Source organism: Somniosus microcephalus, unplaced genomic scaffold (genome assembly GCF_052327205.1).
Source record: "Somniosus microcephalus isolate GS21.2 unplaced genomic scaffold, FLI_Smic_1.0 unresolved_chr1, whole genome shotgun sequence".
Taxonomy (NCBI): domain Eukaryota; kingdom Metazoa; phylum Chordata; class Chondrichthyes; order Squaliformes; family Somniosidae; genus Somniosus; species Somniosus microcephalus.
This window is the reverse complement of record NW_028225179.1, coordinates 132,681,060-132,706,044: the sequence shown is the minus strand read 5'-3', so window position 1 is coordinate 132,706,044 and position 24,985 is coordinate 132,681,060. Positions and strand designations below refer to the sequence as shown.

The 24,985-nt window shown below is 49.5% G+C and overlaps 1 protein-coding gene across 2 annotated transcripts in view; it reads left to right on the top strand.

The window, feature by feature from the left end:
- Positions 1-22,428, top strand: part of LOC147095868 (gamma-aminobutyric acid type B receptor subunit 1-like) — a 162,414-nt gene extending 139,986 nt beyond the window's left edge. For both annotated transcript variants that reach the window (XM_085974875.1, XM_085974876.1), the window contains exons 14-18: positions 6,621-6,714; positions 7,874-8,001; positions 12,178-12,306; positions 18,192-18,335; positions 20,044-22,428. In XM_085974875.1, the coding sequence (XP_085831001.1) occupies positions 6,621-6,714; positions 7,874-8,001; positions 12,178-12,306; positions 18,192-18,335; positions 20,044-20,295 (747 nt within the window). In that variant the 3' untranslated portion in view covers positions 20,296-22,428. The remainder of the gene's footprint in view (positions 1-6,620; positions 6,715-7,873; positions 8,002-12,177; positions 12,307-18,191; positions 18,336-20,043) is intronic.
- Positions 22,429-24,985: the final 2,557 nt, after the last annotated feature.

Sequence of the window (24,985 nt, the reverse complement as noted above, 5' to 3'; positions counted from 1 at the left end):
AGAAGGGAACAAGGTCCTCACAGGGAGAGGGGAACGAGATCCTCGCAGGGAGAAGCGAACGAGGTCCTCACAGGTAGTTAATGAGTTCCTCAAAGGGAGAGGGGAATGAGGTCCTCGCAGATATATGGGGATTAGGTCCTCGCAGGGAGAAGGGAACAAGGTCCTTGCAGGGAGAAATGATCAAGGTCCTCGCATGGAGAGGAAAACAAGGTCCTCACAGGGAGAAGGGAACAAGGTCCTCGCAGGGAGAAGGGAACACGGCCCTCTCATGGAGAGTGAAATTTGGTCCTCACAGATGAGAGGGGAATGAGGTATTGACAGGGAGAGGGAAACAAGGTCCTTGCAGGGAGAGGAGGACCAGGTCCTCACAGGGAGAGGGGAACAAGGTCCTCCCAGGGAGAGGGGAACAAGGTCCTTGCAGGGAGAGGGGAACAAGGTCCTCGCAGGGAGAGGAGAACAAGGTCCTCACAGGTGTTAGATCCGTGTATTTTTGATGTTGTGTGTCCTTCAATAACTAGACACGAGACTGCAGGAACAATCAACAGGTATTTACTGGATGAGGGTTACTCTAAAACTAAACGTACAGATCCCTACACAGGGTTTATATACAGGTGTGGTCACTGCCGGTACTACAGTATACAGGAGCTGTAAAAAGTAGTTCTCCCCTTAAAGGTACATACACTACAATTCCTCCCCTTTTAGATTGACAGTTCCATAACATTCATTTAACAATTAACACTTTTAACATGCACATTAACTGAAAATAGTCCATTTATAAATTCAGTCTTTGGGGCGGCTTCCTGATCCTTTCTGGATAGCGCCTTTCCTGAGTGTCTTGTTCTTGGTGCGGAGACCCCTTGTTGTCAGTTGGTTCATCAGCTTCCGATGCTACTGTTTCTGGGGTAGATGCTACCTGTACGTCGGGTTCATCACCAGGTGCGCGAGACATGGGGTTGACTCGTTCCTGTGACTCTAGGATCTGGTCGACATGGCGTCTCACAATGTTCTCCCCAACATCCACTGTGTACATTAGTGGCCCCTGCCGTGTGCATATCGTTCCTGGTTGCCATTTCTCTGTTCGGTAGTCGCGGGCCAAGACTGGTTGCCCTACATTGAAGCTCCTTGTTGGCTTCTCATTGATGTGCTGGAATTGCTTATTCTCAACATCTCTTCGTACATTTGGTCTGAGCAAATCCAGACGAGATCTCAACCTTCGGTTAAAGAACATCATGGCCGGGGTCTGGTTGGTGACTGCATGTGTCGCATTTCTGTAGGCTAACAGGAAATTGTCCACCTTATGCTGCAGTGGAATGTCGTCATCGCACATGGCCCTTACTGCTTTCCTAAAGGTTTGTACGAACCTCTCAGCCAATCCATTTGTGGCTGGATGATACGGGGCGGATGTGTAATGCCTTACCCCATTCCTTTTCATGAATCTTCGAAACTCTTCGGACACAAACTGTGGTCCGTTATCAGAGCAAATCTGCTCTGGCAAGCCGTTCCTGGCAAATATGGTCTGTAGGACTGCAATAGTTTTCTCCGTGGTGGTGGACGACATTTTGATCACCTCAGGCCATTTCGAGTGCGCATCCACGGCTATTAGAAACATTGAGTCCATGAATGGACCAGCAAAATCAATATGCACCCGTTGCCATGGAGATGAGGGCCACTCCCATGGGTGCAGAGGGGCATGTGGTGGTGCATTTTGGACCTTCTGGCATCCTGAGCAGCTCTTTGTCAGGTCCTCGATTTGCTGATCGATCCCCGGCCACCACACATAAGCCCTAGCAAGGCTTTTCATTTTCACCCCTCCCAGATGGCCTTCGTGAAGCTCATTGAGCACTCTCTCCCTTAACTTGGGTGGAATTACCACTCGGGATCCACACATCAAGGTCCCCTGGCATACTGACAGCTGTTCTCTTCTGGATGAGAATGCTGGCAACAGTAAGTCGCCATGTGTTGGCCATCCCTTCACCGTCAAGTCATATACCCGAGACAGTGTCGGGTCATTTTGGGTCTCCTTCTCTATATCAGCGTTAGTTACTGGCAAGCGTTCAATTATAGTCGAATGAAATATTTCGACAGGGTCCACTGCTGGTGCTTCCTCCGCAGTAGGCAGTGGCAGGCGTGATAGCCCATCAGCCTTTCCATGCTGTTTCGTGCCCTTATACTCGATTTCATATTGGTTCGCCCCTAGAAAAAGCGACCATCTTTGTAGCTGTTGCGCAGTCATCACCGGCACGCCCTTCTTTGGATTAAAGATGGAGACAAGTGGTTGGTGGTCCGTCAGCAAGGTGAACTTCTGCCCGTGCAGATAGTGGTTGAACTTTTTCACTCCGCACACTAGGCTGAGGGCCTCCCTGTCAATCTGGGCGTAGTTATGCTCGGCTGAGGTTAGTGACCGAGACGCAAAGGCTACCGGCCTCTCTGAGCCGTCTGGGAACTTGTGCGACAGCCCCGCTCCAATGCCATAGGGTGATGCATCACACGCCAACCGAATGGGTAGTGCTGGGTTGAAATGAGCCAACACCTCCTTTGATGTGATCAATTCTTTGCACTTCTGGAAAGCTCGTTTACATTCGTCATTCCACTACCATGGTACCCCCGTTTGCAGTAGGGTGTTCAGTGGGTGTAGTACTGTAGACAAATTCGGCAAGAACTTATGGTAGTAGTTCACCAGCCCGAGGAACGACCTCAGTTGTGACACATTTTCCGGTGCTGGAGCCTTGACTACTGCCTCAATCTTTTCAGGGGACTTATGTAACCCCTCTTTATCAATAACGTGGCCACAATACGAGATCTGCTTCTGGAAAAACGCGCATTTGTGGCGATTTGCTCGGAGCCCATATTCCTTCAATCTAGTGAGCACCTGCTCCAGGTTGGCAAGGTTAGCACTGTCATTTTCGCCCGTGACCAGGATGTCGTCCAAATAACACTGGGTTCCTGGAATCCCTTGCAGGACTTGATCCATTGCCCTTTGCCAAATAACCGGAGCTGATGCTACCCCGAACACCAGCCGGTTGTATTGGTAGAGACCTTTATGAGTGGTGATCGTGAGGTGCTGTTTCGAGGCTTCTTCTACCTCCATTTGCAGGTACGCCTGGGCCAGATCAATTTTAGTGAAGCATTTCCCTCCAGATAGCGAGGTGAAAATATCTCCAATCCGCGGAAGCGGATATTGTACCGTGTGAAGGACTGGGTTCACTGTCACCTTAAAGTCCCCACAGATGCGAACTTTCTTTGGTTCCCCAGGCGTATTACTCAACGACCTCTTCATTACAGGAACGATGGGTGTGGCCCACTCGCTCCAGTCCACTTTGGACAGTACTCCTGAACTTTCCAAACCTTCCAGCTGTGCTTCGACGGCTGGGCGGATCGCATAAGGCACCGGTCTGGCCTTAAAAATCTTTGGGCTTGCATTTTCCTCTATTTTGATCATCGCTGTTATGCCTTTTAGTGTACCAAGTCCCTCCTGGAACACTTCTTGTGTGTCAGTTAGCATTTTTGACCGTCGTCCAGGTGTGGCGTCATCATCCTTTTGGCATCTACAGTCAGTGCTTGTATGGACTGCCAATCTAGCTGTATCTTCCGGATCCATTCACGTCCTAGTAATGGTGGTCCTCCATCTGGCAATACATATAGGTACATTTTTGGTGTTTCCTTACCATTATATACAACGTTCACCCTTATTTTTCCTTTGGGGTAGACTTTTTGCCCCGTCTACATCTTCAAGACAATCTCTGTATCTCTCAAGGGTATATGTGAGAATAGCCGCTTGTAGTCCCTTCGGTTTATGACTGTTAGGGCTGACCCTGTGTCCAATTCCATTTTCACTTGGACTCCAGCTATCTTAAGCGTGACCCAGATAGTTTGATGGTCCTCCGTTTGGATCACCTTATGTAGTTTCAGACAACCCAGCTCCTTGCTTCCGGAGTCTGTATCACTTTTCTGTTCGTCTGAACTACTCTCCGTCACCTTATGTACCTTCTTGTACTTCTCCTGTGGAGATTTCTTGCTGCTGGTTTTCTTTCCTGACCTGCAGACTCTTGCTATGTGTCCTACTTTACCACACTGTCTGCACACTTTGTCCTTAAACCAGCAATCATTATGGTCGTGTGTTGTTCTGCCGCAGCGATAGCACTTCACTGTTCCGTATGACATTTCATTTGTGCCATATTCTTGCGGTCTCCGTTGTATCTCTGCAGCGCCCCGTGCGGCTGCTTCGTGTGATACTGCCATGCTGAAAGCCTTGTCCAGCGTAAGATCCATTTCTGTTAGAAGCTGTTTCTGGGTTCCTTCACTTTGAAGCCCACACACAAACTTGTCTCTTAAAGTATCTGCTAGTCCCGTTCCAAACTGGCAGTGTTTCGATAGCTTGCGCAGTTCCGTTAAATACTCAGCATTGCTTTCATCTTTATGCTGGTTCCTTTTGTGAAACTTAAATCTTTCTGCTATCAGCAGCGGTGTGGGGTTTAAGTGGTTCTGTAGGATTGACACTATGTTTCCAAAATCCTTGTCCACTGGCTTCTCTGGGGTTACTAGGTTTCGCAGTAAGCCATATGTTTTTGCACCCATGGAATTCAACAATACCAGCACTTTCCTCTCATCTGGCACTTCATTCGCCTTGCAGTACACTTCTATGCGTTCGACATATGTCGTCCAATCTTCGACTTCATTGTCGAACGCTGTGATACTGCCACTCTTCAGCATCTCTGGGTGTGGTTAGACTGGCTCAAAATGGCGTTTTCCCGCGCTTTCCCTTCTTCTTGCGGCTCAAAATGGCGTTTTCCCGTGCTCCCCCTTCTTCTCCGCTGCAGCTCAAAATGGCGTTTCCCGCGCTCTCCTTTCTTCTCCGCTGCGGCTGCTCGGCCCTTGAACACCGGCTGCGCTCTGAGCGTTTCCTTTCGCGCCTCTCTCTCTTCTCCCGTTGACGCCGTTCGGTCCTGAACACTGGCTGCGCCCTGTGCGCTCTACCCTCTCTCTTCTCCCGTCGATGCCATTCGGCCCTGAACACCAGCTGCGCCCTGTGCGCTCTACCCTCTCTCTTCTCCCGTCGACGCCACTCGGTCCTGAACACTGGCTGCACCCTGTGCGCTCTACCCTCTCTCTTCTCCCGTCGATGACATTCGGCCCTGAACACCAGCTGCGTCCTGTGTGCTCTACCCTCTCTCTTCTCCCGTCGATGCAGCTCGGTCCTGAAAACCGGCTGCGCCCTGTGCGCTCTGCCCTCTCTCTTCTCCCGTCAACGCTGCTCAGCCTTTTCTGTGCCGTCGGTCGGCTCTAGCCGCCACTGTCCGGGAAGGGTCTGCGCCGTACCTGTTGCCAGCCCGTTTCGCTGGACCACCGTGACTGGAGAACCAAGCCCAGCTCTCAACAGTCTCCCCTGCGATGCTCAATCTCTGCTGGATGACTGGGCGGTTGCTCGTGGTCGACGCCCGTGCTTCTGGCCTCAACTTTCTTCCACTGTTCTCCAGGAGCGAATCCCTGGGAGGTAATGCAGAGTTGCAGGTAGGTTCGAATCTGCCTCATCGCCACTGTTAGATCCGTGTATTTTTGATGTTGTGTGTCCTTCAATAACTAGACACGAGACTGCAGGAACAATCAACAGGTATTTACTTGATGAGGGTTACTCTAAAACTAAATGTACAGATCCCTACTCAGGGTTTATATACAGGTGTGGTCACTGCCGGTACTACAGTATACAGGAGCTGTAAAAAGTAGTTCTCCCCTTAAAGGTACATACACTACAACAGGGAGAGGAGAACAAGGTCCTCACAGGGAGAAGGGAACTAGGTCCTCACAGGGCGAGGGGAACAAGGTACTCGCAGGGAATGGGGAACAAGGTCCTCGCAAGGAGAGGGGAACAAGGTCCTCGCAGGGAGAGGGGAACAAGGTCCTCACAGGGAGAGGAGAACAAGGCTCTCACAGGGAGAGGAGAACAAGGTCCTCACAGGGAGAGGGGAACAAGGTCCTCGCAGGGAGAGGAGAACAAGGTTCTCACAGGGAGAGGGGAACAAGGTCCTCGCAGGGAGAGGGGAACAAGGTCCTCGCAGGGAGAGGAGAACAAGGTTCTCACAGGGAGAGGGGAACAAGGTCCTCGCAGGGAATGGGGAAGAAGGTATTCACAGGGAGAGGGGAACAAGGTCCTCACAGGGAGAGGGTAACAAGGTCCTCGCAGGGAGAGGAGAACAAGGTTCTCACAGGGAGAGGAGAACAAGGTCCTCGCAGGGAGAGGAGAACAAGGTCCTCGCAGGGAGAGGAGAACAATGTCCTCGCAGGGAGAGGAGAACAAGGTCCTCGCAGGGAGAGGAGAACAAGGTCCTCACAGGGAGAGGAGAACAAGGTCCTCACAGGGAGAGGGGAACAAGGTCCTCACAGCAAAAGAGGAAGAATGTCCTAACAGGGAGAATGGAATGAGGTCCTTGCAGGGAGAGGGCAATGGCTCCTATCAGCTATCACCATTGGGTTTGAGAAAGGAGAGTGAAGTCTGAAGCAGAACAGCAGGTAGTTACCCAGCAATGAGAATGAATTTGAGAGGGAGGGAAGGAAATTCTAGGCTCAAAATACAGACGTTGAAAAAAGAGCAAGTCTCTGATGTTTCTTATCTGCTCTGTCACCAGGAATTTACCAAAGAGGCTCCGGCAGGGGACCAGGATGTCTTGATCCTGCCACAGCTGGAGCACTGCAGCTCGAACAAGATGAACACCTGGCTCGGTAGGTGCCCCCCACCCCTCCTCTCGCAGTGTCTGATACACGACCGTGAGTGGCTGATTGTTTGTCGGGTCAGACCCAACATCGGTGGGACCCGGAGTTCATTCACCGCAACAAAGCTCATTGACAGAACGTGGCCCGGCTCCCTTGTTGGGCCAAATGGGTTAATGCGGAGCAGCATGGTGCGATCCCATGCCTGTGCCGAGTCAGCTGGGCCTCGGCTGGGCGCTGAGAGAGGTACGTTAGGATTAGGCATAACATTAGGACGGGTTCCCGCTCCTGATCGCTACCCAGTGATCCCTGGTGTGTGATATGTGTGCACGGGCCCTGCTTGAAGGCAGGATCGGGCTTGGCTGTGAAGGGGCAATTTTAACCTAGCCCGTCCACGGGAAACTGGCGGCATCGGGGGTGATGCCGGTTTCACACCCCGCCCGATTTTACTCTCTGTGCAGGCGGGGTGTAAAACCAGCATGCCACCCGATCCCCTGGCATTCCCGCCCGGCGAGTTCAGTTAAAATAGTGGCCTCAGTGTCTGGACCCACACGTTGTGGAGAGAGCTTTAGAGCGTTCCAGGGAGAGGCAGCCCCATCAGAAGCGGGGTGGCAGGGGGGGAAAAGATAAGCGTAGAAGCAGCCCCCGCCCCCACGGCCGTTATTTAGTCCACGGGTGTGCGGCCATTGGGAACCTCCGCCAACTGACCCTATCCTAAATCCCGGGGGTGCACTCATTTCAATAGACGGACCCGTGCTTCCCAAAGCTCTCCACCACTGGGGGTTTTCCTCACCCCATATCTGGGTCAGTTGTAGACTAATTGATCGAGATTGATGGCTATGATTAGTCAACAGCTCCATGATCATTGTATCGTGTGCCTACCAGGACGGTAGAAGGTGAACTAGCTGGACCTCGGTCTTTTTCCCATCTGGCTGTTCCTCTGTTAAACCAGTGGAGAGAAGAGGGCCATGTGACTGAGTGAAGCAGCCGCCTGTTACTATCACCGACAGTAATCCAGGCCATTGTGTTGGGCTCTCCGCAGGGAGAAGTATCTCCATCAGGAGATGAGAGTCTCCTTCATGAAGCTACTGGAGGCAGCGTGCAATCCGGTTCACATCGATTGACCTGCCCGACTCCTATCCTTATCTCTTCTTTTGTTTTTACCCTCCAGGAATTGTTTACGGATATAAGGGCCTGTTGCTCCTACTGGGGATATTCCTGGCCTATGAGACAAAGAGTGTTTCCACAGAGAAGATCAATGACCACCGAGCTGTGGGGATGGCCATATACAACGTGGCAGTAAGCAGTGTGCAATCCTGCCTACTCTCTTTTCCTAACCTCCTTTTCATCTAAGACCCTAAGCTCTGGAATTCCCTCCCTAAACCTCTCCACCTCTTTCTCCTCCTTTAAGACCCTCCTTAAAACTTATCTCTTTGACCAAGTTCCTTCTTTGGCTCATTGTCAATTTTAGCCTGATTACGCTTCTCTGAAGCGCCTTGGAACGTTAAAGGCGCTATATAAATGCAGGTTATTGTTGGATATTTTTGCAACCTTTCCAGCTGTCAAAAAAACCTCTAGCAGGGTGTAAATTGGTATATGGGTGGGGGAGCAGAATGAATTATGGGGCACGAGCAAAATCACAGCAGTCTGAATTGTCCTAACCCAGCTCTGGCCTATGAGATCAAGCCTGTAACTCACTCCCAGGTATCCATTATTCTATATATAAACCATCTGAACCCCTCGATTAGATTCCAGCCTGTAACTCACTCCCAGGTATCCATTATTCTATATATAAACCACCTGAACCCCTCGATTAGATTCCAGCCTGTAACTCACTCCCAGGTATCCATTATTCTATATATAAACCATCTGAACCACTCGATTAGATTCCAGCCTGTAACTCACTCCCAGGTATCCATTATTCTATATATAAACCATCTGAACCCCTCGATTAGATTCCAGTCTGTAACTCACTCCCAGGTATCCATTATTCTATATGTAAACCATCTGAACCCCTCGATTAGATTCCAGCCTGTAACTCACTCCCAGGTATCCATTATTCTATATATAAACCATCTGAACCCCTCGATTAGATTCCAGCCTGTAACTCACTCCCAGGTATCCATTATTCTATATATAAACCATCTGAACCTCTCGATTAGATTCCAGGCTGTAACTCACTCCCAGGTATCCATTTTTCTATATATAAACCATCTGAACCCCTCGATTAGATTGCAGCCTGTAACTCACTCCCAAGTATCCATTATTCTATATATAAACCACCTGAACCCCTCGATTAGATTCCAGGCTGTAACTCACTCCCAAGTATCCATTATTCTATATATAAACCATCTGAACCCTCGATTAGATTCCAGCCTTTAACTCACTTCTGGGTATCCACTATTCTGTATATAAACCATCTGAATCCCTCGATTAGAATCACATCGGTCGCCGTTATACTCCCCGCGCGGCTTTCAATTCCATTGACTAAGTATCGAGCGTGTTGAGTAACGGGCAGCAAAAGCCGTTCATAAAATCATAGAATCTAACAGCACAGAATGAGGCCATTCGGCCCATCGTGCCTGTGCTGGCTCTTTGAAAGAGCTGCCCAGTTAGTCCCACTCCCCCGCTCTTTTCCCACAGCCCTACAAACGTTTCCCCTTCAAGTATTGATCCAAATTCCTTTTGGAAGTTACTATTGAACTCTGCCTGGTTTGTATCCCATCCACGTCCAGTTTCACCCACCCCCGCCCCCCTCTCCCTGCCGCTGTTATGTGTAATGCTCATGCGGTTGATGTGTGTGTGCGTGTGTGAGATGGTGGCGGGGGGGGGGTGGTGGTTGGGGTGCAGTGGATTAGACATAAGAACGGCCCTGATTTTGGGAGGACTTTTCCCTATTCCCTCCATATTTCCTATCTCCGGTGTGGTCTCCACCGAGGGCTTTGATTTCCGAGCCTTTCTACAGCTCGTGTGCGTTCCCTTGTATTATGTGCCACCTTGCCGCATCAATCTAAATCTTTTTGAATTTGAGCCTTTAAGTCAGGGGTGATTTCCCACCTCCCTCTTTGGTCAGCTCCTGGCTCCAGGTTCAAGCCAGGCAGCCAGCTTACATTAATTATTCCGAACTCACGAAAGCAGCGTTCCAATCCGGAGCCTCTCCAGAGACTTCAGCACAAAATCGAGGCTGACACTCCCAGTGCCAGTACTGAGGGAGCTGTGCACTGTTGGAGGTGCCGTCTTTCGGATGAGATATTAAAACCAAGGCCCTGTCTGCCCTCTCAGGTGGACGTAAAAGATCCCACGGCCACTAGAAGAGCAGAGAAGAGTTCTCCTCCGGTGTCCTGGGGCAATATTTACCCCTCGACCAACATCACTTAAAAAAAAACCCAGATGATCTGATCACGTTGCTGTTTGTGGGAGCTTGCTGTGCGCGAATAGGCTGCCCTGTTCCCTACATTACAACAGTGACTACACTTTAAAAGTATTTCACTGGCTGTGAAATGCTGTGTGATGTCCTCAGGGCAGTGTCCTAGGCCCAACCATCTTCAGCTGCTTCATCAATGACCTTCCCTCCAACATACGGTCAGAAGTGGGGATGTTCGCTGATGACTGCTCACTGTTCAGCGCCATTCACATCTGCTCAGATAATGAAGCAGTCCATGCCCGCATGCAACAATCCTAGACGATGTTCAGGCTTGGGCTGATAAGTGGCAGGTAACATTCGTGCCACAGAAGTGCCAGGCAATGACTATCTCCAACAATGGTGTGGAGATGCCGGAGTTGGACTGGGGTGGACAAATGTAAGAAATCACACAACACCAGGTTATAGTCCAACAGCTTTATTTGAAATCACAAGCTTTCGGAGCGCTGCTCCTTCTTCAGGTGAAGTGGAGAAATGCATAAAGACACAGCTTATATAGTCAGAGAATCATGTCAGATGTTTACAGGTAACCTTTCCAACTGCCATTTATCACACCTCGGCAGAGAGATAATCACAGCAGTCAAAGGTGTGAATGGTGTCCAAACAGGTCAGTCAGGGAAACATTACATCAAAGAACAATGAGGTGGGGTCACAAGGGGTCAAATATTGCAGATGCTGGGGTCTGTATGAAAAACAAAAAAACAGACAAAAAACATTTTTTTTGGCTGGAAATCACAGCAGGTCCGGCCGCATCTGTGTAGAGAGAACAAGCCAATGTCGACTCGAGTCTGGATGACTCTGCATCAGGTGGGGTTACATGTAGCGTGACATGAACCCAAGATCTCGGTTAAGGCCGTCCTCATGGGTGCGGAACTTGGCTATCAGTTTCTGCTCGACGATTTTGCGTTGTCGTGTGTCTCGAAGGCCGCCTTGGAGAATGCTTACCCGAAGATCGGAGGCTGAATGTCCTTGACTGCTGAAGTGTTCCCCGACTGGGAGGGAACACTCCTGCCTGGTGATTGTTGCGCGGTGTCCGTTCATCCGTTGTCGCAGTGTCTGCATGGTCTCGCCGATGTACCATGCTCCGGGGCATCCTTTCCTTTATGCATTTCTCCACTTCACCTGAAGAAGGAGCAGCGCTCCGAAAGCTTGTGATTTCAAATAAAGCTGTTGGACTATAACCTGGTGTTGTGTGATTTCTTACATATCTCCAACAAGCGAGAGTCTAAACACCTCCCCTTGACATTCAATGGCATTACCATCGCCGAATCCCCCACCATCAACATCCTGGGGGTCACCATTGACCAGAAACTTAACTGGACCAGCCACATAAATACTGTGGCAACAAGAGCAGGCCAGAGGCTCGGTTTTCTGCGGCGAGTGTCTCACCTCCTGATTCCCCAAAGCCTTTCCACCATCTACAAGGCACAAGTCAGGAGTGTGATGGAATACTCTCCACTTGCCTGGATGAGTGCAGCTCCAACAACATTCAAGAAGCTCGACACCATCCAGGACAAAGCAGCCCACTTGATTGGCACCCCATCCACCACATTCACTCCCTCCACCACTGGCGTACCGTGGCTGCAGTGCGTACCATCTACAAGATGCACTGCAGCAACTCACCAAGGCTTCTTCGGCAGCATCTCCCAAACCCGCGACCTCTTCCACCTAGAAGGACAGAGGCAGCAGGCGCATGGGAACACCACCATCTCCAAGTCACACACCATCCTGACTTAGAAGTATATCACCGTTCCTTCATCGTTGCTGGGTCAAAATCCTGGAACTCCCTCCCTAACAGCACTGTGGGAGTTCCTTCACCACACGAATTGCAGCGGTTCAAGAAGGCGGTTCACCACCACCTTCTCAAGGGCAACTAGGGATGGGCAATAAATGCCGGCCTTGCCAGCGATGCCCAGATCCCATAAGCGAATAAAAAAAAAAAATGAAAGGCACTCTGTAAATAAAAGTGCATTCTTTCTCGGTATTACCTGCCCTTCTATTTCACTGCGGTATAGGTTTATTTTCTGATTCCAGTCTCTCTCTCTCCACTCCAGGTGCTCTGTATGATCACTGCGCCGGTGACCATGATCGTCAGCAGTCAGCAGGATGCCGCCTTCGCCTTCGCTTCTCTCGCTGTCGTGTTTTCCGTCTACATCACCCTGGTGGTTCTCTTTGTCCCGAAGGTTCGTGACTCCCTGCCCCTTACTGATGAACGTAAAGTTCCAGCGTTTTTTTTAAACAATGTGCCCCCCTGGTCCTGGACCTCAAAATAAAACACAACCGACAATTTGGAAACAGAGAGTAGGGGTTAAAGGCGGAATGTGGGAGGTGGTGTTCCACGGGGATTGGTGCTGGGACCACTGCTGTTCGCCATTTATGTAATGATTTGGACTCGGGAATCACAAGTATAATATCAAAATTTGCGATCGACACCAAATTTGGGGGGTGTAGTTAATGCAGAGGAGGACCGCGACAAAATACAGGAAGATATCGGCCCAGAAATTCGGGTCGAGGGCTTCCCGTGGGTGCAAGCCCCCGACCTGCACTTACCTTGCGCGCCGGCCGTTGAGCTGTGGGCCCCCGTGGAATTCCGATCCGGGGCCTGCTCCAACTGCCGGTACGCAGTGCTTGCGTATCCCAGGGGTGCAGTTAGTTCGATGCGTCCCCTGGGATCACGTGGGCCATGGAGAGCCAATGGTAGCAGGGAATGCCCATTCATAAGTGTCAAAACTTATAAATACTGTGGGCCCCAAAACATCACTAAATCTTCAAATACATTTTTTTTTAAATCACATTTTTTAATAAACTATAAATTACATGAAATAACTATTTTAAACAATAATTTAGATTTTTGAAAAAAATAATTTCATTTTCTAACGGGGCTAAAAATAAACTTACCTTGCTTTAAAGTATTTAAAAATAATAAACCTGTGGAAAAAATGTTTTAATTTTAATTAATTTACCACTTACCTTGTAAAAAGCAGGCCTTATGCCTGCTTTTTATATGTGTAACTTCTGGAGACTTACCCTCCCGGGAAAACCTGCAAAAAAAACGTAAGTTCGATGCGCACGCGCAGCCTCTCCTGCGCACACCTTCGAACTCTGAACCCCTTCTTTCGGGGGAACGGAAGTGCCGGTTTCCCGCGCATGCGCAGTGCATGCAGGAAACCGGCACTTCCATCGGGCCTACAGGTGAGTACCCCATGTGTCCTCACCCGTGGAGACCTGAAGTTCTGGGCCATCAATAAACTTGCAGAATGGGCATGTAAATGGCAAAGTAATTTTAATACAGATAAACGTGAGGTGGTGTATTTTGGTAGGAAGAATATTCCTTGGAATGTAAGAGTCTAAATGTGGTAGAGGTACAGAGGGATCTGCGGGTACAGATACACAGAATACTGAAAATAATGACGCAGGTTAATAAGGCCATAAAAATGCAAACAAAGCACTCGGGTTCATTTCTAGAGGAATGGAATTCAAAAGCAGTGAAGTTATGTTAAACTTCTGTAGAACCTTGATTAGAACACACTGATAAGAGTACTGTGCAGAGTTCTGGACTCCATATTACAAAAAGGATATAGAAGCACTGGAGAAGGTGCAAAAAAGATTCACGAGAATGATACCAGAATTGGGAGGTTACAACTATCAGGAAAGACTGAACAAGCTGGGGTTCTCTAGAAAGTGAAGACTGAGGGGGTGACCTGATAGAGATCTTTAAGATTATGAAGGGGTTTCGATAGGGTAGATGTGGAGAAAATGTGTCCACTTGTGGGGGAGACCAGGACTAGGGCTCATGAATATAAGATAGTCACTAATAAATCCAGTAAGGGATTCAGGAGAAACTTTTTTTTTAACCCGGAGAGTGGTTAGAATGTGGAACTTGCTACCACAGGGTAGGCGAGTAACACAGATGCATTTTAGGGGATGCCAGATAATGGAGAAAGGAATAGAAGATTATAGGTGAGATGAAGTGGGGTGGGAGGAGGCTGGTGTGGAGCATAAACGCCGGCAAGGACCAGTTGGGCCGAATGGCCTGTTTCTGTGCTGTAAATACAATGTAATTCAATGTAGTTTAAGGTCACCACCAAAAAAATGAAGAGATTTTGGAGAATGATTTTTAAGCTTTCAGAGAGCTGGCACAGGTGCGATGGGTGGAGTGGCCTCCCCCTGTGCTGCGAAATTCTACGGGGTAGATTTTCACACTTTACAGATCTTGCTGGATTTTCCCTCCCATTAATTTGAAAGGAAGGAAATAGCAGAAGGTTCTGTTATTAACATGAGATTACCCTCACCACCCGACTCACTTTCCTTTCTGCCCTCCTGGTAAAGCTGAAAATCTACCTTTATGATGCTACAATCTATTTTGTGTGCGAAAGAAAGAGCTTGCATTTGTATAACGCCCGCTCACTCCTTCAGCACGCCTGAAGTGCAGTCGCTGTTGTTATGTAGGTAAGAAGGACTAGAAGGAGCAAGATGCCATAGGCTGTGGAGGGTAACTTTAGCTCCTATTACATCCACCTGAGAGGGCAGACAGGGCCTTGGTTTAATGTCTCATCGAAAAGGTTGCACCTCCGACAGTGCAGCACTCCCTCAGCACTGAAGTGTCAGCCTGGATTTTGTGCTCAAGTCTCTGGAGTGGGACTTGAACCTATGACCTTCTGACTCAGAGGCGAGAGTGCTACACCCTTTTTTTATATAGTTTCTTGAATATTAAAAACATTTACAACATCGTGATCATTCCATTGTGTCATACAAATCCATTCCGCCACTCTGCACAGCCATTCCTCCACCACATATTAAAATCAAAACCTGAAGTTTAATTTGTCTCCCATAACATATACTAATCTATTGTACTTTAAAAATGGATCAGTAATCATGGCTCTGAATAAAGAAAGTGTGCCTGATATACCCCCCATCATTTAACCTCCGGCCCTTTCCTCCTCTCATGCTCCTTCCCAACTTTTCGGGCAGCTGTTGCTTTCTCCTGCAGCCTCCGGCTCTTTTTCACCTCCTGTTTGAAGCTTCCCTGCAGTTTCAGCCTCTTCCTTCCATTAGGTTTGGGCTGAGGAGCTGCCCCTTCTCCCTCCTTCTGCCCCTCATGAACCTTTCCCTTTCTACACAATGCCACCCCACCCCCCACTTCCACATCTCTGTTCCCCTCTGACTCCTCACTCTCGAGCTCTTCTGTAACCTTCCGTCCCTGCTCCCCATCAGATACTATGGGCTGGATTTTACCTGTCGAGACGAGTTGGGGGCGGGACTGCTGCCTTGATGGGTTCTAGTCCCGCCCCCAGCGACGTCTGACGCACAGACGCTATTTTCCCCTGATTGGTCTTGTTAAGCCCGCCCTGCGGGCTTGCCGGCCAATTAAGGGAACGCCGGTGTCAGATGATGTCAGTTGATGACGCTTCATCTGCCAGTTTTCTTAAAGGGACATGTACCATTTATTTTTGACAGATGATCTGTCAGTGTTTGACAGCATTGAGGTGCTGTCAAACACTGACAATCACTGTACAGAGGTGAGCCCTTGCACCTAGGCTCTCCAATGACTCTCTCCTTAGGATAAAACAGATGGCAGCTGCAGGTGAGGTTACAGAAGCGATCAGTCACGTCTCCCAATGAGGTGAGGCCACATAAACACTTCAAAGCTTGTCACCTACAGAAAAATTGAAACACATTAAAAATGGCTTTCCCAACATCTCCTTACCTCTGATACTCACCAGTGTCCCATTGGATCCCTCACACCACTTCTGCAGCTGTCATCTATACACAAACATTACAACAGACCCACAGCACGCCTCACTTACTCTGGCGGGGTTCCCCGAAGTTGGGAAGCCCACAGCAGAAGTCTCAAAATGGGAACAAGCCTCTTAACTACCTGTTAACAGGCAGTTAAGTGGCTATAATCCACTTCCCACCACTAGGATTCGGGTCCCTGCACAAATCAGGGACCCGACTCCCAGGAAGATTGTTTGGAGGCGGGTTGGGAGCGGGTTCAGGACCTGCTCCCATTCTTTTTGATTTTGCCAGCAGTCCCGCCTCCAAACCTGCCTCCTCAGGGCTGGTAAAATCCAGCCCATAATCTCCCTTAGAGAGTCTTCCTGCTATCATGGTTTCTCCAACAGTGCCACTCCCTTTGGCCTCATCTCCACCGATGACCCTTGCTCCCCATTCCTTCTCTCTCTGGGACAATGGCGCACCTGCACCTATCTTGTTCCCTTCTGGTGTCTTTGTCTCCCTGCTCCCGTCCTGCTGCCCATTTAAGGCTCCTGTCTCTTGCACCCTCTCCTTGCTTTGCCCCCTCCTGCTCCCCAAGATGTCCGACTCCCTATCTTTCTTTGGAGTACTTACACTTACCATGCACCCCGCTCCCGCCTCTTCTCCCCCCGTGGACACCAGATTTTTTAGGGAGAGCCAAACTGTATTATGGGTTGACTCTGCCCTTGACCCGTGCTGCCCGCTGCTGTCTTTGTCCTTTTCCACCGTACTTGGTGTGTTTTCCACCATCTCCATCCTGTTCTCTGCTCCACAATTTTCTGCCTCTTTCTGTGCTCTTTTCTCCTTCCATTTACCAGCTGTGTTCTCTGCCTGCTCCGCTCCTCCAGCTGCTCCACTCACACCTCCTGCTCCTTCTCCTTCTCCCATCTATATCTACCCCGAGAGGTGCCGGGGGAAGGCCCTGAGAATCATTAAAGACGCGAGTCACCCCAGCCACAACCTCTTCGCCCTGCTCCCATCCGGTAAGAGATACCGAAGCATACGGTCTCGTGCCAACAGGTTTCAAAACAGCTTCTACCCCCAGGCCATAAGACTCATGAACGTATAATTTATTATTATTTATTACTGTTGTTTTATTTATTATTACTGTATTTCTATTAGTATTTTTATCATATTTATTCCAATGTTGGGAGGACTCGTAAAAATCAACATTTCATTGTGCAGTACACACGTCTGCTGCATATATGACAAATAAAATTGAATTGAATTGAATCTCATCACTCAAGAGGCTTCCTTCTGCCTCAAACTCGTAGTGGGTGGGGCCTTTGTGACACATCCCACAGCTCTCCGCCTTGCAACTCCAAGCGATGTGTCCAGACTCGCCGCAGTTATAACAGTACAAGTCTGGACAGCTTCTTACAAGGTGGTCGTGTCCAAGACAATACTAACAAATCTTCACCTGGCTATCATGCAGTACCTGGAAGTACTGCACTCCTTCCATTGTCTCGAATTTCATGCTGTATGTAATGACTTCACCCCCACTGGGAACCACACCTTTACATAACGGGTTCCATCTGCTACCCGCATTCCTGGATAGCATCTCCTTCTTTATTGCCGAACAAATTTTAATGTCGCACGACTCCAATTTTTTTATTACCACATCAACCTCAATATAAACTGGCAGTTTATAAACTTTTCAGAATATAGCAGAGATACCTCCAAGCAATTATCTCCAACCTTCAAACTCAGTAAAAGTCTTTCCACCTCCTCTCGGCCACTGACCGTCATCTCAAACCCAACATTCAGCTTTGGTCGGCAGGCAAAGCAGCTTCCCTCACCGCAGTCCTCATGTACCACCTGGATAATATCCCAAGCTCGTATCTCCTTATTCCTGCACTGAACCACCACCGTTTTCTTTTCCAAACCTCCTGGGGTCTCGGCCCAAATCTTTGGGCCTTTTTTCTCTCTTCCGCCAACATTTTCTCCCCTGATTAAGTTCATCCTGGGAGCGCTGTCATCTGAGGGGCCCGGCACTCCGGGCCACTCAGCAGCCATCTGGCTGCTGTTTAATGACCAAAAAGGCCCTAAAATAAAATAAAATAAAAACCAAAACCCACCACCAACTTTTTTTACAAACTCACTCCAACTCCCTGCAGCAATCAAGCACCCAGCAGCATCTGCTCACTCCTAGCCCGTCCCACCTAGAGAGCGCTACCCACTGAGCCACTGGCTGACACTGACAGGTGCTTAATATCAGTGCAAGTTCTTTCTTTCTTGTTGCCAGCACTCGGACGCTGGGCAGACGAGTGAGAAATAATCACTAAGATGTGCGCCTGTGTCTCTGTGACAGATGCGGAGGTTGATAACGCGAGGGGAGTGGCAGTCGGAGCAGCAGGACACCATGAAGACAGGCTCCTCCACCAACAACAATGACGAGGAGAAATCTCGGCAACTGGAAAAGGAGAACAGAGAGCTGGAGAAGATCATTGCTGAGGTTTGTCCAACGCGCAGAGTGTCAGGCGAGGATTCAAAGAACATCATCATTCACAGAAACATTAGAAACAGGAGGAGGCCATTCAGCCCCTCCAGCCTGTTCTGCCATTCAGTGAGATCATGGCTGATCTGTACCTTAACTCCATCTACCTGCCTTAATACGTAACCCTTAATACCCTTGCCTAACAAAAATCTATCAATCTCAGTTTTGATATTTCCAATTGACCCCCAGCCTGCACAGCTTTCTGGGGAGAGCGTTCCAAGTTTCCACTACCCTTTGTGTGAAGAAGTGCTTCCTGACATTACCCCTGAATGGCCTTGTTCTAATTTTAAGGTAATGCCCCCTTGTTCTGGGCTCCCCCCACCAGAGGAAACCGTTTTTCTCTATCTACCCTATCAACTCCCTCAATCATCTTAAACACCTCAATTAGATCACCCCTTAATCTTCTATACTCGATGGAATACGATCTTAGTCTATGCGACCAGGTTAGATTGATCTGATGGTGGGCTCCTGTCCCTGCCAGCTCATCCTTTGGGGGTGGAGGGGGAGGGGTGTAATTAGGGTCTATGTGTGGGGAGGTGGGGGTTGAGATGGCTTGAAGATGACATGCCTAGCGATTGAAGTTCATGAACCAAGTGGTAGGCCTGGTGATCGAATACCTTACCCAGGCCATTGTTGACGGTTGGCCAGTCTAACCGGCTTCCTCCAGGAGAGGTGGACCTCTCACTGGAGGCTGGGATCTCTGCACACACATCTCCGAAACACCCTGCAAGCAGGCTGGTCCTAACTGGACACAAACAGACCCAATGTCCTGACCAAGCCGAACCCCTTCATTCATCACCCTTTCTATCTAATAGGTTTCCAGTGGGAGGCGTCTGAAAGGGAAACTGGAGTTGTTTGGAATTGAACAGGGTTTTTGCGGGGCAATTTTAACTGAACTCGCCTGTCAGGAAACTGATCGGATCGGGTGCGATGTTTATTTTACACCCGCTGCCCGATTTTGTTCTCTGTTGAAGTCAACAGATAACTTTGTGAGCGGTGTTTCTGTCAAAGTTACAGCACCTTCGCCCAGGTGTCCCCTATTTAGATTAATATTTCCCCCAAACGATCAGAGCTTTTCTTTCTAGCCATTACTGAGGTGGCGGAAGTGGCTCCATCAAGCTTAGATTAATATTTTCACCGAAGCAAATCATCGCGTTAAATTTTATGTCATTAGCACCAAGAATACTTGACAGGAAACATCTGATCGGGTTTGTTGTTTTTCTCATATCCCAGGATGAATGATGTTGAGACAATTAACCCCGCTCCTCATATTTTGGGATGGGGATGATTCTGTGATGGGAGACTCCCAGTGGAAAGGGCAGGTTAGGGGGTAGAATCTTGCCCTGGGATGGTGTCGCTAAACTGGCGATATCGCGTCTGTCGCTCGTTATACTCCCCACCCGATATTCAATTCCGCTGCCTTCAGTAGACCTGAATATCGGGCGGGGCGTATAACAAGCGGCCGATTCGATACCGCCCGTTTAGCACCACCGCCCAAGAGGAATTTCTAGCCCCACTGTGGTTTAATGGCTGGAGAATCACAGGGCCCGCGATTTCTTGAAGCCATTCGGCCAACGGGAGGGAATAAGTCCCCGTGCACTGACCACATGCCCAATCTCGCTCTAACCGCTCGTCCTGTTTTCTTCCTGGTTCCGTGCGCCCACAGAAAGAAGAGCGCGTCTCTGAGCTCCGCCAGCAGCTCTACGAGAGACAGCAGCTGAGGTCCCGGAGACGTCCCTCCAACGCCGCCAAGGAGAACTTCACAGACAACCACTACAGCAACTCCTCCGCGGGGACCGTCTCCTCCCTTTACCAGCCCAACCTGCCCCTGGTGAAGGGCCTGGTCTCGTCCGAGCAGACCGACAAGCTGGGCAGAAACAACTGCGACGGCAGCAGGGTCCACCTGCTCTACAAATGACGGTAAAAGGGGTCGGAGGTCGGCCAAAGCAGGGGCTCAGGTAACCGCGGCCCTCTTGGTCAACCACATCCTTCAACTGAGGGAAACGCAATACGAGCGCAGGGAGACCACAGGGCCAGGAAAGGCCTCTGCCTTCCGTCTGATTGGTCCCGAGGATGAATATACCCCACTATCGCCGACTCCCTCAGAACTGGAGCAAAAACGCCAGCCAAACCCCCAACAAAATAGTCTACTTCTTGGATGTGTTGTGGCCACAGAAACACAACCTTTTTTTGAAGCCCAAGTGATGGCAATGTTGATTAATACGGACAGTAAAGGTGCAGGATTCCCTCTGGTGGCTATTTTTTAGTGAGAGGGTAAGCATGTTCCATTAAAATGCTTTCACCTTTTGTTCGAGATGGCAACCAGGGGGAACCTTTCCCCATGTTGTTTAAAATGTATTCATGGGATGTGGGCGTCGCTGGCAAAGCCAGCGTGTATTGCCCATCCCTAGTTGCCCTTGAGGTGATGGTGAGCCGCCTTCTTGAACCGCTTCAGTCATGTGGTGAGGGTGCTCCCACAGTGCTGTTAGGGAGTTCCAGGATTTTGACCCAGTGACGATGAAGTTTACGATGTAACTAACCCACTGCAACCGGGGGAGTCTTTCCCTGGTTTTATGATGTAACTAACCCACAGTAACCAGGGGGAATCTGTTCCTGTGTTTATGATGTAACTAACCCACAGTAACTAGGGCGAATCTTTCCCTGTGTTTATGATGTAATAAATCCACAACAACCAAACTAAATCTTCTCTCCGACCCTCAGTTATTGAGATTCTGGTCCCCAACCATGGCCATCAACAAAGATTTAATTTTGGAAGCGATTTCTCAAGAATTAGTAAATAATACACGCTGTGGACAAGAGCAGAGTTGGAACAATTGACTTTGTAACTGAAGCAGAAAATCTCTCGCCTCAGTTACAAAGCCAATTGTTTCAACTCTGTTGAGTATTGCAGCTCCGTGACATTGATGTTAACTTAGCGACAATAGAAGGATTTAGAAGCTCGCTCGAATGTTGCTGCTCTTCATCCAGTTTGAGCCCCAACTTCTCCGTTGATATCTGGGAAGGGGAGGGAGGGGTCACATCATAGCTGGGCCATGGAAGATACATTTTAGTCTGTATTTCCATAGTCGTTGTAATAATCTTCAAAACAAAATGTATTTAGAATTTCACTCGGAGCAGAGGAAATCATGAAGGGGTTTATGATATTGCCACACTGAGACAATCACACCCCCCCCCCCCCCCCCTTATTAATATATCGTTGCCTTGGTCACCTTACAATAACTGGAGTGTTCCAGACAGATGCAGACTCGAGGTCCCACGGCTGAGTTGCTGTGGACATTGTCCTTCTCCGCAAGGCTTCTGTGCCAAGTCTTCCAGCAGTTAAGGACCGACCATTCAGCGGGATTTTATTAATGGACCTGACGTCAAAGGTGCCCGAGCTGGAGGAAGGACCATCCGATGAAAATGTTAACGTGCGGAGAGAATCCATTGCTAATGCCGGGTGGGTCTTCAGAACTGAGGAGGCGTTATTTGAACCCCTTGCCTAAGATCCAGCTGTTGTGGGGGAAGGTAAATTAGAATGCGGGCGTCAAAGGCGCGCAATATTGGGCATGTGGTGTAACAGGCGCCAAATGCAATTCCGCCTATATTGCGACCCCCCAACCTAAGTTCAAAATCACCCCTACGGTCTATTGAATAAAGGATCCGAGCTGCAGCCTTCACAGTTCCGTTGCTCCTCTCTGCCTTCTCGATCTGCACAGACCCCTTGTCTTATTACGGATGGCAACTCATCCCATTATCAACAGATTCATTTTTATTTCAGAATGTTATGACCGTCTTATCTGTATCGTTCTGAAAGAGTCTTATTTACTTCTTGACTCCTGTCGTGTCAGATCGTACAAACCGCTACTTTAGACGACCCGTATTGTTGTGTTATGTTGGAAAGTGAATGGTGATCATTTCTACCTTGTACATTGCACAAACCAATTAGGATTTGATACCTCCAGATGCATGGATGGCTTTTACACCCCGCTCACTGTAATAGGCAAGGATGTATTTATAATAAAATGTTTCTGTATATTCTGTTACACTACCTTGTAGTTTCTGCTGTAGTGATGTACTGATCAATAGCACACTGCTCGGCACGAGGGTTTGAATTGTGGGCTAAATAATACGGGACATGATTTCCTCTGGCCGCAATGTGTTAGGGCCATTGTAAACATAAGTGGAAAGATTTTCTACTGAAGTTGCAAAATCAGTGGTAGCCTCTCAGTCAGAAGGTCGTGGGTTCAAGCCCCACTCCAGGGACTTGAGCCCACAATCTAGGCTGACACTCCAGTATCAGTACTCTCCAGGGACTTGAGCCCACAATCTAGGCTGACACTCCAGTATCAGTACTGAGGGAGCGCTGCACAGTCGGAGGTGTCCTCTTTCGGGATGAGACGTTAAACCGAGGCCCTGTCTGCCCTCTCAGGTGGATATAGAAGATCCCATGGCACTATTTCACATTAGAGCAAGGGAGTTCTGCCCAGTGTCCTATCCAATATTTATCCCTCAAACCAACACCTAAAAACAGATTATCTGGTCATTTGTCTCTTGCTGTGCACAAATTGACCACTGCGTTTCCTACAATAAAACAGAGCAAAAAGTAAATACTGCAGCTGCTGGAAATCTGAAATAAAAACAGAAAATGCTAGAGAAACTCAGCAGGTCATGGCAGCATCTGTGAAGAGAGAAACAGAGTTAACGTTTCAGGTCGATGACCTTTCCTCAGAACTGGAAAAAAGCAGTGACTACACTTCAAAAAGTACTTCATTGGCTGTAAAATGCTTTGGACACCCTGAGTGTGTGAAAGGTGCTACAGAAATGCAAGTCTTACTGTTTTTATTTTTTCTCTATCTTTTTCTTTCTCTCTTTCTTTCTCTCCCTTCCTCTTTCACTCTTTCCCTTTCTCACTCTCTCTTTCTAAGAGTAACGATGAACCCAACATCCTTTCCCTTCACTGTCCTTGTCTTGTGCTCCCAGTGAGGTCCTGCCCGCTGACCACACGAAGTTCATCCCGACATTCTGTTACTTATCCCAGAAACACTTTGTGTGTGTTTGGCTCCTGGCTGGTTTTCCGACACTGATACAGGAAATTCTCAGTCAGTTTCACGTCACGAATATGGTTTGGTTTTTAAGCCAAGATTCGGAGCTATGAAGACAATCTGCCCCAGCGCCACAAATTCAACCGGGTAAAATAAACCAAACTCAATTTGACCAGATTTCTACTGTGTTATCTGAAAGGAATATGTCTGAACGTTGGTCCTAATTGTGTGTCCATCATTATTGCAAAACAATTTTGTGTTTTCTTTCGTCAGAAGGAACACTGATATATGTAAATTCGGGATGGTGTGTGACTTCGAGGTGAACTTGGGGGTGTTGGTGCTCCCATGCACCTGCTGCTCTTGTCCACCTAGGTGGTGGAGGCTGGGGGTCAGTGAGAGGATGTTGAAGGTGGGGGAGGGGATGTTGAAGGTCGAGGAGGGAGGGGATGTTCAAGGTGGGGGAGGGAGGGGATGTTGAAGGTGGGGGAGGGAGGGGATGATAAAGGTGGGGAGGGAGGGGATGTTGAAGGTGGGGGAGGGAGGGGATGTTGAAGGTGGGGGAGGGAGAGGATGATAAAGGTGGGGAGGGAGGGGATGTTGAAGGTGGGGGAGGGAGGGGATGTTGAAGGTGGGGGAGGGGATGTTGAAGGTGGGGGAGGGGATGTTGAAGGTGGGGGAGGGAGGGGATGTTGAACGTGGGGGAGGGAGGGGATGTTGAACGTGGGGGAGGGAGAGAATGTTGAAGGTGGGGGAGGGAGGGGATGTTGAACGTGGGGGAGGGAGGGGATGTTGAAGGTGGGGGAGGGAGGGGATGTTGAAGGTGGGGGAGGGGATGTTGAAGGTGGGGGAGGGAGGGGATGTTGAAGGTGGGGGAGGGAGGGGATGTTGAAGGTGGGGGAGGGAGGGGATGTTGAAGGTGGGGGAGGGAGGGGATGTTGATGGTGGGGGAGGGAGGGGGATGTTGAAGGTGGGGGAGGGAGGGGATGTTGAAGGTGGGGGAGGGAGGGGATGTTGAAGGTGGGGGAGGGAGGGGATGTTGAAGGTGGGGGAGGGAGGGGATGTTGAAGGTGGGGGAGGGAGGGGATGTTGAAGGTGGGGAGGGAGGGGATGTTGAAGGTGGGGGAGGGAGGGGATGTTGAAGGTGGGGGAGGGAGAGGATGTTGAAGGTGGGGGAGGGGATGATAAAGGTGGGGGAGGGAGGGGATGTTGAAGGTGGGGGAGGGGATGTTGAAGGTGGGGGAGGGAGGGGATGTTGAAGGTGGGGGAGAGAGAGGATGTTGAAGGTGGGGGAGGGAGGGGATGATAAAGGTGGGGGAGGGGATGTTGAAGGTGGGGGAGGGCGGGGATGTTGAAGGTGGGGGAGGGGGGGATGTTGAAGGTGGGGGGGGGATGTTGAAGGTGGGGGAGGGGATGTTGAAGGTGGGGGAGGGCGGGGATGTTGAAGGTGGGGAGGGGATGTGAAGGTGGGGGAGGGAGGGGATGTTGAAGGTGGGGGAGAGAGAGGATGTTGAAGGTGGGGAGGGAGGGGATGATAAAGGTGGGGGAGGGGATGTTGAAGGTGGG